Source organism: Dermochelys coriacea, chromosome 2, assembly GCF_009764565.3.
Source record: "Dermochelys coriacea isolate rDerCor1 chromosome 2, rDerCor1.pri.v4, whole genome shotgun sequence".
Lineage (NCBI taxonomy): Eukaryota > Metazoa > Chordata > Testudines > Dermochelyidae > Dermochelys > Dermochelys coriacea.
Window position 1 is genome coordinate 153,241,757 of NC_050069.1, and position 15,226 is coordinate 153,256,982.

General features: G+C 41.8%; 1 protein-coding gene across 3 annotated transcripts in view; it reads left to right on the plus strand.

Annotated features, from left to right (window-relative positions):
* Positions 1 to 15,226, plus strand: part of GABBR2 (gamma-aminobutyric acid type B receptor subunit 2) — an 868,870-nt gene that overhangs the window by 306,658 nt on the left and 546,986 nt on the right. For all 3 annotated transcript variants that reach the window (XM_038393151.2, XM_038393150.2, XM_043508506.1), the window contains exon 3: positions 6,651 to 6,821. In XM_038393151.2, the coding sequence (XP_038249079.1) occupies positions 6,651 to 6,821 (171 nt within the window). The remainder of the gene's footprint in view (positions 1 to 6,650; positions 6,822 to 15,226) is intronic.

The following is a 15,226-nucleotide window of genomic DNA, read 5'->3' on the forward strand; positions in this document are numbered from 1 at the left end:
AGTTTTGAGTTCCAAACTTTTCTTCAGTTAACTGAAGCAAATAATAGTAGACTAAACTGATGACTTCAGTTCTGTATATTCTCATGTGTGTTAATATGATGGATTAAACTAGATTGCCTATCCCAAAAATCAAAGTAGTAAAAGCAGTTTTTCCTGTGAGATGCTATTCGTTAATGGTTATATGCCATTTTTGAAATAATATTTGGACTGTGATATTAGTACAACTGTTGTTCCTTCACACATCTAACCGGGTTGTATTTAAATGATATAATGACATAGATTGACACAACCTGTGGATCACATGAGGCTTGGAAGAAAGGTCCCTAAACATCATTCTTATGCTTCATGACTCACCTGAACTAGAGGTTGTCTCAGTTTATGTCATAATATCACTGAAATAAAACCCTGTTAGACCTTTGAAAAGGAAGGGGAAGGAAAATGCCTTTCTAGTTGAAATGCTTGTATTATATTTAGGGCTGTCAAGCAATTAAAAAAATTAATCACGATTAATCGCGCTTTAAACAACGATAGAATACCATTTATTTGAAATATTTTTGGATGTTTAGAACATTTTCAAATATATTAATTTCAGTTAGAACACAGAATACAAACTGTACAGTGCTCATTTTACATTTATTTTTGATTACAAATATTTGCATTGTAAAAAACAAATATTTTTCAATTCACCTCATACGAGTACTGTAGTACACACTCTTTATCATGAAAATTGAACTTACAAATGTAGAATTTTGTACAAAAAAAACCCGCATTCAAAAATAAAACAATATAAAACTTTAGAGCCTACAAGTCCACTCACTCCTACTTCTTGGTCATCCAATCACTCAGACAAACAAGGTTGCTTACAATTTGCAATAGATGATGCTGCCTGCTTCTTGTTTACAATGTCACCTAAAAGTGAGAACAGGCGTTCACATGGCACTGTTGTACCTGGCGTTGCAAGATATTTACGTTCCAAATGCACTAAAGATTCATATGACCCTTCATCTTCAACCACCATTCCAGAGGACATGCTTCCATGCAGAAGATGGGTTCTACCTGATAACAATCCAAAGCTGTGCGGACTGATGCATGTTCATTTTCATCATCTGAGTCAGATGCCACCAGCAGAAGATTGTTTTCTTTTGTAGCAGGTTTGGGTTCTGTAGTTTCCGCATCAGAGTGTTGCTCTTTTAAGACTTGTAAAAGCATGCTCCACACCTCGTCCCTCTCAGATTTTGGACAGCACTTCAGATTCTTAAACCTTGGGTTGAGTGCTGTAGCTATTTTTAGAAATCTGATAAAACCTTCTTTGCGTTTTGTCAAATCGGCAGTGAAAGTGTTCTTAAAATGAACATGAGCTGGGTCATCATCCAAGAGTGCTATAACATGAAATATATGCAAAAATAAAAGGAGTACTTGTGGCACCTTAGAGACCAACAAATTTATTTGAGCATAAGCTTTTGTGAGTATTCCTTTTCTTTTTGCGAATACAGACTAACACGGCTGCTACTCTGAAACATGAAATATATGCAGAATGTGGGTAAAAAAGAGTAGGAGACATACAATTTTCCACAAGGAGTACAGTCACAAATTTAATTGATGCATTATTTTTTTTAACAAGTATCATCATGTCCTCTGGAATGGTGGCCAAAGCATGAAGGGGCATACGAATGTTTAGCATATCTGGCATGCAAATAGCTTGCAATGCCAGCTACAAAAGTGCCATGTGAATGCCTGTTCTCACTTTCAGGTGACACTGTAAATAAGAAGCAGGCAGCAGTATTTCCCATCAATGTAAACAAACTTGTTTGTATTAGCAATGGGCAGAATAAGAAGTAGGACTAAGTGAACTTGTAGGCTCTGAAGTTTTACACTGTTTTGTTTTCGAGTGCAGTTATGTAACCAAAAAACCTGCATTTGTAAGTTACACTTTCATGATGAAGAGATTGCACTTCAGTACTTGTATGAGGTGAATTGAAAAATACTATTTCTTTTGTTTATCATTTTTACAGTGCATATATCTGTAATAAAAAATAATATAAAGTGAGCACTGTTCAATTTGTATTCTGTTTTGTAACTGAAATCAATATTGAAAATGTAGAAAAACATCCAAAAATATTTAATCAATTTCAATTGGCATTCTATTATTACAAGTCTGATTAATCGCAATTAATTATTTTAATCATGATTAATTTTTGAGTTAATCGCATGAGTTAATTGTGATTAATTGACAGCCCTAATTATATTTTATTTATACACTCCACATACTGTGTGCATCTGTGGTTGGATGGAGTAGTATTTTTCCCCCAATGACTACTTTTACACCTGTAGTAGTAGCTTCTCATATCTAGTTCTTTCCTTGTCCGCAATATATACGTGCTGGTGAAAGAAACATGACAGGTCCAAGCTTCTTTGTATCCTACTCCTTCTAGGCAAGCACATCTCACTGGGTATGAAACCTGCCTCAGCTCCTCTCCTCATTTGTGTTGATGTAAAATCTCGACAACTTTTATTTCCGAAACAACCACCATATTATTTTCTTTGATCCAAAGTTAGTTTTTTATATTGCATTAATTTCCAAATGAAGTCTTTCCAGGAGCCAGGCTTTGTATAGCATAGCTGTCAGCTGCCTTTTCATGCTGGTCTGTTTACTTGAAGAGCTTTTCTCTCTCAGCTTGATGTAGAGGTCTTCATTTACAGCTATAGCACTCTTTTGTACAGTATCTTAAAGAGAGTTCAGCTTTACTTGGCAAACCAGAGAAGCTGGACACTTCTTTTGACAGGCTTTCCTTCCTTTGCTCTCTGAATTAATTACTTGCAGACACTTGGCACAATACAAAATTTTATGAATTAACAAGTAAGCCAATCAATGCCGTGAAAGAAAATCAAGGCTACGTGATCATAAAATGTATTTTGCTCATAAATTCTGATAAGTGAAGCTTTGCTTTAATTATTTAGAATATTGCACAGTGCAGTGTTAAATGGATAATAGTTTAGGGCTTGAAAAATCCAATCAGCTGCTGGCCAGTGAGCAGCAGAAACTTTCCTTGGTCAGCCATGGAGGGTAAACCAACCATTTCTGCAAACATTAACCTTGGGGTTTTTTTAAATAGTTTGTAGCCCTTCTGTTTGTGAAAATAACCTCCCAAATTTAGACCAAATTCAAACCAATGCAGCATTATTTTCCTGAGTTTAGGGTCAGGCTCCTATCTCTTCCAAGCTACATCCAACTTTTGTCAACATGCAGAAGTATTTAGATCTGATGTTTTGGTTTAGACCCATCTCTTTTTTGAATGTCAATATGATGTTTCTTGAATGAATTTAAAGAATGCATGGTCAAAAAAATGCAAATATACTTAATAGTGCGCTTGGCTACATTTATATACTGCACCTGTGCTCTATCACTCTTCTACTGAGCCTGAAAGATCAGTTTTATTATGCTCTCATTAGACAACTTCTGTTGCTTTTTTCAGCATCAACCACAAATCCTTCTGGCATAAGAACAGTGAATTTTGTATGGATTCTTCTGCAAATAAATCACTGTGAGCCATATGTTCCCTTCTGTTATATGATATGGAGAGCACCAACTTTTTATCCAATTGTTACAATAAAGAGATTCAAAAGCCATGCATGGGTGGCAGCAGCCTGAGAGGCATGTTCTTGGCAGAAGATTTGGAGTATTAAACTTGTTGCAGAAAATAACCACAAGTATCCCATGGATGTCAGAAATGGGGGCATTTTCAGGAAGTAGGTGGGAAGGCCCGGGGCAAACACAGGCACCACATATGCTACCTCCTGAGCAGCTGCATATGGATTGTCTGAAAGTCATTCATGAAACTGCTGCCTTTCAGCATCAGTAGTTTTGTACAACTGACAATTCAGCAGGGTTCTTTTGACTTTCTCAGTTCTGCTGTTTCCAGATGCATGGAGGTAGAAACTGTCATCCTTAAATGTGTACCTGTGTGCGCTGCCCCCTCAACTGTGCCAATGTGCAGTAAGTGGCTCGGGATAGGTTTGAGGGTAGATAGAGACATCAAGGGGACAGAGAAAAAAACCCTTAAGTGAGGAAGGAAAAGAAGAAAGAGAAAGTTGGAATATTAGGTTGAAAGTTGAGCAGAAGAAAAGCAGACAGAAGGTAACTTGTGGGAGAGACTGAAAGGACGTTAGGGGCACTAAGGAGTCCCAGGGAAGGAGGAGAGTAATTAAAATCCAGGGAAATAGTGATGCAGGAGGAGGATTGGGGAGGTACAGGGAAAGGTAGAGGAGGTCTGAGAAAAAGAAATGAGGGCATCATAGGTATTGATGCATAAGGCGCCCAATTGGATATCCACAAATGTAGCAGACAAATATGAATGGTTGGGAGGCAAGGGGCATTTGGACAACCCTGCAGAGGGTAAATGAAGTCTCTGTATGAGGAATAACCCAAACCTTTTATAGGTGCAAGAGGAAGTTGAGAGGCCTTCTTAATCCAGGATGCCTCTTCGATTCTTAAGATGGATATAGAATGTGTCACTCTTGAAGTAATATACAGTCAGGAAGGTCGCCTTTCATTTCTTTCCTCCTCCTCCTCTTTTTTTTACCCCTCTGTCATCCCTGATGAGAGTTGGTGGATCAATGGGCTGCTTCAGCGCTCAGATAGTAAGGAGCTGGCCTGTACTGGTCTGAAGCAATTGGAAGGCCTGTTTGAACTTGTCTCCTCTCACTTCTGACATGCTGATATTTGGACATTTTTATTTTAAATTTCCCACTGTTTCGAACAGAACTTTAACTGCATTTAGAGTACACTTCTAAAGTTTGTAGATGATACCAAGCTGGGAGGGGTTGGAAGTGCTTTGGAGGATAGGATTAAAATTCAAAATGATCTGGCCAAACTTCAGAAATGATCTGAAGAAAATAGGATGAAATTCAATAAAGACAAATGCAAAGAACTCCACTTAGGAAGGAACAATAAGTTACACACATACAAAATGGGAAATGACTGCCTAGGAAGGAGTACTGCGGAAAGGGATCTGGGGGGCCATAGTGGACCACAAGCTAAATATGAGTCAACAGTGTAATGCTGTTCCAAAAAAAGCAAACATCATTCTGGGATATATTAGCAGAAGTGCTGTAAGCAAGACATGAAAAGTAATTCTTCTGCTATACTCCACTCCGATTAGGCCTCAACTGGAGTGTTGTGTCCAGTTCTGGGTAACACATTTCAGGAAGGATGTGGACAAATTGGAAAGAATCCAGAGAATAGCAACAAAAATGATTAAAGGTCTAGAAAACATGGCCTCTGAGGGAAGATTGAAAAAAATGGGCTTGTTTAGTCTGGAGAAGAGAAGACTGAGAGGAGACATAACAGTTTTCAAGTACATAAAAGGTTGTGACAAGGAAGAGGGAGAAAAATTGTTCTCTTTAATCTCTGAGGGATAGAACAAAAAGCAATAGGCTTAAATTGCAGCAATGGTGGTTTAGGTTGAACATTAGGAAAAATTTCCTGTCAGGGTAGTTAAGCACTGGAATAAATTGCCTAGGAAGGTTGTGGAGTCTCCATCATTGCAGATTTTTAAGAACAGGTTAGACAAACACCTGTCAGGGATGGTCTAGATAATATTTAGTCCTACCATGAGTTCAGGGGACTGAACTAGAAGACTCTCGAGGTCCCTTCCAGTCCTACAATACTATGATTGGTGTTGACAATGTTGGCAATGTAAACTCCACCTGCCGTTTTCAGCACTGTCAATTAGAATTGCTCTGAGCCAGTACCTTAGTTTTCAAATCACTTTAAAAACATTTACTCATTACTGCTCAAAAGCCCCACTGAAATGTGAGTCTGTATCAGCTCCAATTTACAGAGGAGAAATGTAGTCAGAGAGGTTTAATCAATGTTTCCAGACATGTACCGGGTGTTAGTCATCTAACTCCACATTTAGGCACCCAAGTGGCCTAATTTTAAAAGTTGTGCAAGAGTCAGGGACAATCTGTCCCTGTCCTAACACAACAGTCCAGAGAGAGCCATTGTCTAACTAACACACTTGGAGAATCAGAGCCAGGGACTTACGAGTGCTTATCTTGGCTGCCTTTTGATTTCCTCCATGGCTTTAGACACCTGAATCCATATAAAGACAAGTAAATGGCTTTATTTTTAAATGTTCTGCACACCCACATCTTCCACTGAAGCCACAAAGTGGTGTCCAGGATTGGCAGTGGGCTCTGGACCCTTTCTTGTGGAGGGAAGTTGGAGGGATTTCCACAGGGGATTCTTCAGAGATTTTCTCCCCAAAGGGTTCTTGCCCCGGGTTTTTAATATGGGTGGGGTTAATCTGATCTAGGGAATTTTGTAATGCTACCCTCTCAAAACTTTAATGAATCATGCACTTAAATTTGTAGCAGATGGGCTATAATGTTGTGAGGTTTAATAGGATATACGGTATTGTTGTTTAAAAGGTAGACAATGTTGAAAAGGTTTATTTCTGAAAAAGTAAAAGATTGTAGCAATATTTCAAATAGGTTTGTTATTTCTTTAACGTAAGATAGTCAAAAACTTTCTAAATGTCCATAATTCATCACCTCATGTACTTTACCTTGCATTAAGTAGGGTAAGCTTCTTATGGGGCCAGCAATTAGACTTCACTCATTGAGATTTCCATTTCTTTGTTTTTCAGCTTTCATTTGCAGCAACAACCCCAGAGTTAGCTGATAAGAAAAAATATCCTTATTTCTTCCGGACAGTGCCATCTGATAATGCAGTGAATCCTGCGATTTTGAAGTTACTCAAATATTATGAATGGAAGAGGGTGGGAACTCTAACCCAGGATGTACAAAGATTCTCTGAGGTAAGAGCTGCTTAACTATTAGTATAAGAAGGTGGTTTCTAATGTTGAATGCTAAGGGACCTACTTCCATCATTAATGGGAAAAAATGCATCCATTGTTTAAATCTCATTGTTTTTTATTGCCAGATGGTATTTACTGCACTTAAAGCCTGCTTCTGTTAGGGATTTTGGTATTTGTATAACTATGCTGATACAGGTTTCAGAGTAGCAGCCGTGTTAGTCTGTATTCGCAAAAAGAAAAGGAGTACTTGTGGCAACTTAGAGACTAACAAATTTATTAGAGCATAAGCTTTCGTGAGCTAGAGCTCACTTCATCGGATGCATTTGGTGGAAAAAACAGAGGAGAGATTTATATACACACACACACACAGAGAACATGAAACAATGGGTTTATCATACACACTGTAAGGAGAGTGATCACTTAAGATAAGCCATCACCAGCAGCAGGGGGGGGAAAGGAGGAAAACCTTTCATGGTGACAAGCAAAGTAGGCTAATTCCAGCAGTTAACAAGAATATCAGAGGAACAGTGGGGGGTGGGGTGGGAGGGAGAAATACCATGGGGAAATACAGGTTTCAGAGTAGCAGCCGTGTTAGTCTGTATTCGCAAAAAGAAAAGGAGTACTTGTGGCACCTTAGAGACTAACAAATTTATTAGAGCATAAGCTTTCGTAATGCATCCGATGAAGTGAGCTGTAGCTCACGAAAGCTTATGCTCTAATAAATTTGTTAGTCTCTAAGGTGCCACAAGTACTCCTTTTCTTCATGGGGAAATAGTTTTACTTTGTGTAATGACTCATCCATTCCCAGTCTCTATTCAAGCCTAAATTAATTGTATCCAGTTTGCAAATTAATTAAAAACCAGTTGGAGAACACTTCAATCTCTCTGGTCACTCGATCACAGACCTAAGAGTGGCTATACTTCAACAAAAAAGCTTCAAAAACAGACTCCAAGGAGAGACTGCTGAATTGGAATTAATTTGCAAACTGGATACAATTAACTTAGGCTTGAATAGAGACTGGGAATGGATGAGTCATTACACAAAGTAAAACTATTTCCCCATGGTATTTCTCCCTACCACCCCACCCCCCACTGTTCCTCTGATATTCTTGTTAACTGCTGGAATTAGCCTACCTTGCTTGTCACCATGAAAGGTTTTCCTCCTTTCCCCCCCCTGCTGCTGGTGATGGCTTATCTTAAGTGATCACTCTCCTTACAGTGTGTATGATAAACCCATTGTTTCATGTTCTCTGTGTGTGTGTATATAAATCTCTCCTCTGTTTTTTCCACCAAATGCATTCGATGAAGTGAGCTCTAGCTCACGAAAGCTTATGCTCTAATAAATTTGTTAGTCTACAAGTACTCCTTTTCTTTATGCTGATACAGTGTAGATGTGATGCACTGTTGTAAAGTGAGGCTCAGACCGGTTCAAGTTATTCTATTTTGCACAGGTGCAGCATATCTATGCTGGGGATTTGTACTCTGTTGTAACAACACTGTTGCAAAAAAAAAAATCCTTTATGTAGACAAGCCATCAGTGTTTGGAAACCTTAACTAATCTTTTCAATGTGGATCCCACAGCTCTTGCAGAACTGGCTGCCATAATAGTGGGATTAAAGAATAGTCCTGCACGGGGCTCTACCCAACATCTAGTGTTCTACCTTTCAAGATTTTAGGCTATTTCTTCACTTCAAGAAAGGTGTATTTTGTACTTCAAGGTAAAACCACCTGGGGTTTATCTCTTAACTAGCTACATGAGGTAAAGACTACTTAGAATTTTACATCAATATAGCTCTCTTGTAGTACAAACTACACCTTTTTGCAATAAAAAATGCCTTAGAGTTCTAATTACATCCTCCTTTGCATCTTTTGATTTGTAAAATATATATACTTTTGAAGGAATTTTATCATTATGTAAGCGGGGGAATGTCCCGCTATTGTGGGGAACTTTCCTGGCTTCTGCACTACCCCGGTGAAGTGGGCTAGCGAAAGGATCTGAGTCCTTGCTCCCACTACCTTTACCCAGTGGCCTCCCTCCCCTTGAGGACTCCCCTTCCACTCTCCTGTCTGGCAGAGCCCTCGTAACCCCAACAAGGCTGGGCCCAGGATTCCTGGGGGGCTCAACCCCCAACCCTGCTGTTGGTCACCTAGGACAGAGGCTAGGGTGTCCCCACTTCGGGGTACTCTCTCTGCACTGGGCACTTCTCTGACCCACTGACCATTACATAAAAGTTAAAGCAAATGCAAGTTATTTAATCAACAATTAATTTTAAAAAGAATAAGGAAAAATAGGAAAGGTTAAAGGAAACACATCAACCCGCTCTGTGGCAGGGAACATCACAAACAGTGTCTCTGGAATGTCAGGGCAGTTCACAGTCTGCTCCTTGTAAGTCTCAGGCCTCCTTCTCAGGCTCTGGCTGTGCTGCAGGGATGCTGTGGGTTGGACACTTGCTCTGGTGGTGGCCACACGCTTTCAGACTCTCAGTGGCAGGACCCTTCTTCCCAGTGTCGCCCCCGCCCTGTCGGGGTTACGATCCAAGCCTGGCCTGCAGAGTCTCTTGGCTGAGGCATCTCCCTATGCTGGGCCTGCTGCCCAGGGTCCCCCTTGCTCTCTCCAGCTGCCCACTGCACCCAGCTCCGGACTGCTCCAGTCCCAGCTCCACCATTCTGTCTCAGCACTGTTGCTGCTGCTGCTCTGCCTTCAGCTCCCTGGGCTCCTTCTTTGGCCCCTCTGGCTCTGGTTGCTACAGCTCTGTTCCCAGGACAAGTCTGCTCTGCAGGCTGCTTCTGTGACTCTGCTCCCAGCACTGACCTGCTTCCTGGGCTGCTTTTCTGGCCCCTCTGGCTCTGGTTGCTGCAACTCTGCTCTCAGGGCAAGTCTGTTCTCTCTGGGCTGTGCCTCTGGTCCCTCTGGATCTGGCACAGCTCTGCTCCCCAGCTTAGCTTGGGCCCCTGCTTTCTCCTTAGCTCGGCCTCATTCTGTCCGACCCAGACAATTCCAGCTCACAGGGAGGATGGGACCTCCCTGGCCTCCTGATTCCCTGGTTAGCCTGCCTGCCCTGTCATTCAGACTGACCTGGAGCACTGGCCTCTCCCCATTGTTCCTGGGGGCTGTCAGTCTCAAGGCCTGATTCCCCATAGATCCTTTCTCCTTTTTAGTACTGGGTGCTAGCAACTAAAACACCCCCACTGAATGTTAGTAAGGGGGAAACAGTCTCCTTACATTTGTTTGGTTATTGGTTTAGCTAGTACAGGCCAAATCTAGGCTCAGCCTGTTCCTAAATTTAAGCCTCTAGCATCAGTTTGAGCACTTGCAAATCTAGTGTCCAAACCTGCTTTTGTGCTAAGTGTATGCTTGAGAAGCTGTGGTCTAGGGGAATGAGGAGGTAGAACTAGTTGCACACTCTTATTTTCACTCCCTTTATTTATACTTCACTTCTTATGATCCTGGAGTGAGTTAACCCTCTGTCCTGTCTTTCTCTCTCTCTGCTCTTGTCATCATTAACAATGAATTTGCATGTTTCATATAAATCTTTTTTGGTGAAAAAGCAGACTCGGCAACCCCAAAATGTTTTGTGTCAGTGTCACCCAATCATTTCAAGAATTTCAGTTTAATCAAAATGTTAATTTTGAAAAAAAAAATTCTGAAAAATTTTAAATGTTTTGTTTTGACATTGTATAAATTAAATATTTTGATTTTTTTGGTTTGAAATTACTTTTAGTTTCTTTTAGATTTTCTTTAATTTTATTTTTTAATAAAAATATTTAAAAATGGTCAAAATCTAAACATTTCATTTCAATTGTGTTGGAACAAAATGTTTCATTTGACCCCCAAACAAATATTTTTCAGCTTTTTAAAATTACCATGAACCAAAAAATCTGTTATTCTCCCAGTTTTACTCACCACATATGCCTCAGGTTCCATTTTGTTCCTGCAGTTCTCTAGTCTCTGCCCTCCCCTTTTGTCCTCTCTCCTTTCCTATGACTTCCCAACACACTCTCACTAAACTTTGTGCCCTCTGGATCCCTTCCAAGAACTGCAGTCCCAACATACATGCCACAAGAGACAGTTGCATACATGCAGAAGGCTTTAGGCCTCCAGATAACTCTAGTCTCTGCCAGAAGACTTTCTCAATCTTCAGTCTCCCCTCCGAAGAACCTCAGCCCTCCCAAGATATTCCCCCTTCAGCCTCAGTCCTCTCACCAAATCGTCTGTTCCACACAGAAACTTCCTGTAATCCACAGTCCCCTCCAGAGACATCCCCCAGATAGCAATCTCTATCCATGACAATCATTGCAAGGCCTCAGTCCCTCCATAGTACCAGTTCCCAATAAGAATTCCATGCCCTGCATATGCCTCCCAAGAGCCACAGTTTCTCCATATAACCCCTACAAACCCTTGTAGCCTAAGCAGGGAGTGGAAAAACCAGTCTGTTTTTCCTTCACTCTCTCCTGCCAGTGCCTTTAGAGTGATGTATTTGGCATTTCTCCTCATTTTACCTGCAAAGATTGTAGGGCACTAGTTTTATGTGCTCATGATGAGATACCCTTCTTTGCATGTGAAAAGCTGCATTCTCCCCACAGCTTCAGTTTCTAACTGGATTTGAGGTGTAGAGTGCATTGCAGTAGTCTAGTCGTGAAGAGACCGAGACATGGATTACAATAAGAGTATTCGCAAAAAGAAAAGGAGTACTTGTGGCACCTTAGAGACTAACAAATTTGTTAGTCTCTAAGGTGCCACAAGTACTCCTTTTCTTTTTGCGAATACAGACTAACACGGCTGCTACTCTGAAATAAGAGTATTCACATCCAAAAGAAAGAAGATTGTGGTGAGACCATTCTAGAGGCCTCTGATCTCAATATTTGGCAGTCTGTGTATGGACTTGGCTTTGGCACAGAGAATAAAATGTTTAAAATCACCTAAGTGCCAGAATTTTTAAAGGTATTTTGGCACCTAAAGATGCACATTGGCCCAGAGGGCTAGATTCACAAAGGCACTTAGGCACTGCATGTTTCATGATCAGTGGAGCTGGAGTCAGTGGGCCCATGATTCCTGGAGGGACTGTTATTCTAGTGACAACAATAGAATTAGTGGAGGGTTGGCAACCCTAGTAGGCAATGTCTCGTAAGACAGATGCTAAGAGATGCAGAATGCGGCAAAAGTTTCAAAAGAAAGGATGAAAGCCCTTGGGGCACAACACCCCCAGAAGTACATGTAGTGAGACAACAGCAAAGCAGAGCAGGTGGCCAGGTTCCATACTCAGAGTAAGATTCCTTTACCGTGGGAGACAGCATGACCAGGTGTGATGGGGTATATAAACCCCGCACTAGCATGAAGAGGGTTAAGAAGCTGCTTTGGGCTGAAATGGCCCTGACCTGCCACACCAGCCAATCATGCCAGGACTGGAGGAGGAGTTAAAAAGAGGGAACTCCACTCTGCTGGGGGGCAACCTTGAGAAGGGAACAGACTGAGTTTCTGCAGCCCCGAAGAGAGGACATCCGGTCTCAAGAGCCCCTGCCCTCACAGAAGAAGGGTGCAGAACCCCCGAGTTGAAAAGGAAAAGGATTGAGACTTACACTGGAGCCCCAGTGGATTCTGAAGCAGACATGGATTATCCCAAGGCCCTTCTGAAGTAAGAGAGGCCCATATTTTAGAGGGAGCTGCTTACAGATTTTTCTTTACCTTATTTTGTTTAACCCTGTTTGCTGACTGCGAGCGGTTTTGTGGTTTGACCTGGGATCCTAAGAGGGGACCAGACAGTCGAAAGGCCTTGGCAGGAGGGTTGAGAGCCAGCCCACTAGAACAACACACAGCAATATCTGCTGAGTTGAGGGAATAATTGGACTCATCTGCACACACTTCCCACATAGCCTATAGGGGGAGATGTGACTTGAACAGATTTGACAGCAGGTAAAGGAGAAATGCTCATAACTAGGACAGCAGTGCAAGGAATGTGGCAAATGAAACCATTTTAGTAGTGTGTGTGAGAGCAGAGGAAAATCTCAAAGATTTAGTCAGAGTTGTACAAGAGGGGATGGCACATTAAACAGCAGCAATGATATCATGACTCTCTCTTTGAGTCTGAAAGCATAGGTTCAGGCTGTCAGGAAAGCAACAAGGGACAATTACAATCTCCATGCATGCCACAATATTAATGTATGATGTATGATTTCAGCTGGCTAGTAAGATCTTCTGCTGTGAGATTTTTTTCAGGGTGATTTGGATTCAAACATGCCCATTGCAAAGAGCAGGCACCATGTAATAATGTACTATGGGAGCATAATGCAGCCCATATGAAAATGTAACCTCATAGTAATTAACCCAAAAAATAACAGATGGTTCCAACTGAAGTTTGTGATGGTGGATAGTAAGGACTGCAGACCCTTCTTGGGGAATACAGTCATACAAGCCATAGATCTGATCATGATGCGGCATCAAAACTTTTTTCAGAGTAGCAGCCGTAAATCTCTCCTCTGCTTTTTCCACCAAATGCATCCGATGAAGTGAGCTGTAGCTCACGAAAGCTTATGCTCTAATAAATTTGTTAGTCTCTAAGGTGCCACGGGTACTCCTCATCAAAACTTTATAGCTGTAATTTAAGAAGAAGAAGGGGACAATGGAGAGAATTTTAAAAACATATGGGGATGTTTTCAAAAGCAGCGAGTGCCTCAGAGGAAAGCAGTGACTGGTAGTAGATTCCACAGTGGCACCTGTGTGCTTATCATGAAGGAAAATTCCAGTGGCACTGCGTAAATCTAGTATGCAAGGAACTGGAACATCTGCAGAGCAGGAGTATCCTAGCTAGGCTTGGCTTTGGAGGATTTGACTTTAATTGATGAAGGTTGGGAAAAGTGATTTTACCTGACATGCTGAAATTGATGGGGAAAAAAATCAATAATTGGTGTAAGTGCAGCCTCTCCCCTCTCACAACCTTGCACCTGCTGGGGCTGGGTGTCATTGTCATGGACCTGCTCTCTCACTCATGAGCTGGGAGTGCCAGAGGTCTCTGCTCTGCCCCATGAGGACTTTCTCACTCATTCCTGTGACAGTGGAGCTGCAGAGGGCTCCCTGCAAAGCCACAGGGCAGCTGACACCTGATCCCTGCAGGTGCAAGGTGCAGGAGGGAGGGCTTGTGGGGCAGAAACCCTCAGCCAGGACTGCAAGAAGGAGGAGGAGGAGCTCTCCAGCAGGAGCCATTAAGCAGCAAGGTGGCCTGCCCCCACTATTGGGAGCTCCTCCAGGCTGCTGACACTCTGCAGAAACATAAATAAAAACAGATAAAAATTTGGGAAAAAAATAATTAAAAACCAAAATTGATGTTTTGACTGAAATTTTTAAAAAATATTAAATTCTGCCAAGTGTAGTTGTAGCACATGCAGAGGCCTGTATAGTCTGGGTAAGCAGCATGGTGGTGCCAGTAGAGAAGCCATCAGACAAATTACACATCTGCATAGATCCAAAGCCACTGATCTGGACATTGTAAAGATGCCACTGTCTACTGCCCACCATTGATGGCATATTGCCAGAACTTTCCAAAGCCAGAATCCTTGCTGTCTGGTGTGAGGAGCAAGTTTTGGTGCATAAACCTGGATTAAGAGTCCAGCAGGCTGATAACCTTTGCAACACCATTTAGTCACTATAGATGGCTGCACATGCTGTTGGGCATAAGCCAAGCACCAGAGTTGTTCCAGAGAAGCCTCACGTAAAGCACTGGAAGGACTGCCTGGGGGGTAGGGGGAAGAAAGAAGGGAATAATTGCAGATAGCATCCTCATTATAGGTGAAGGCAGCAATAAGAGAAAGGTGAACGAGACCATGACAGAAAACGACAAGCTTTTCTACAGCAACGCAGGGACAAGAACTCAATCCAAAATTTTTTGACTCAAACAGGTTGAGGTGACTTACATTGACCATCTGCTCACAGCAGAGAGATTGAAAGCAGATCCCACCAAGATCAAAGCAGTCAGAGACATGCCAGATCCAGTAGATGCTTCATAGGAATGATACATTTTATATCCAAGTTCTATCTACACCTTGCTTCAGTAGCAGAATCCCTATGTCATGTCACAAGGCCAGATGTTGAGATGTTGGGACTGGACAGATCCCAGACAGGAAGCATTTGATCTGCTGAAATAAATTATAATGGATGCCCCAGTCTCGAAGTACTACCAGACAGCCACGGATATTGCGTCACAGAAGGGACTGGGTGTATCTCTTTTGGAGGAGTAGCCAATCACTTATGCTAGCAGAGCCCTGTCAGAGACAGAACAAGGCTATGCCCAAATAGAAAGACAGCTTCTGGCTGTGGTATAGAGCGATTCCATACCTGCGGCCACCCAGTGATAGTGCAATCAGACAGTCATTTTAGACCCTTCTTAGAGCTCCAGAGAGCGGCACATGTTGATG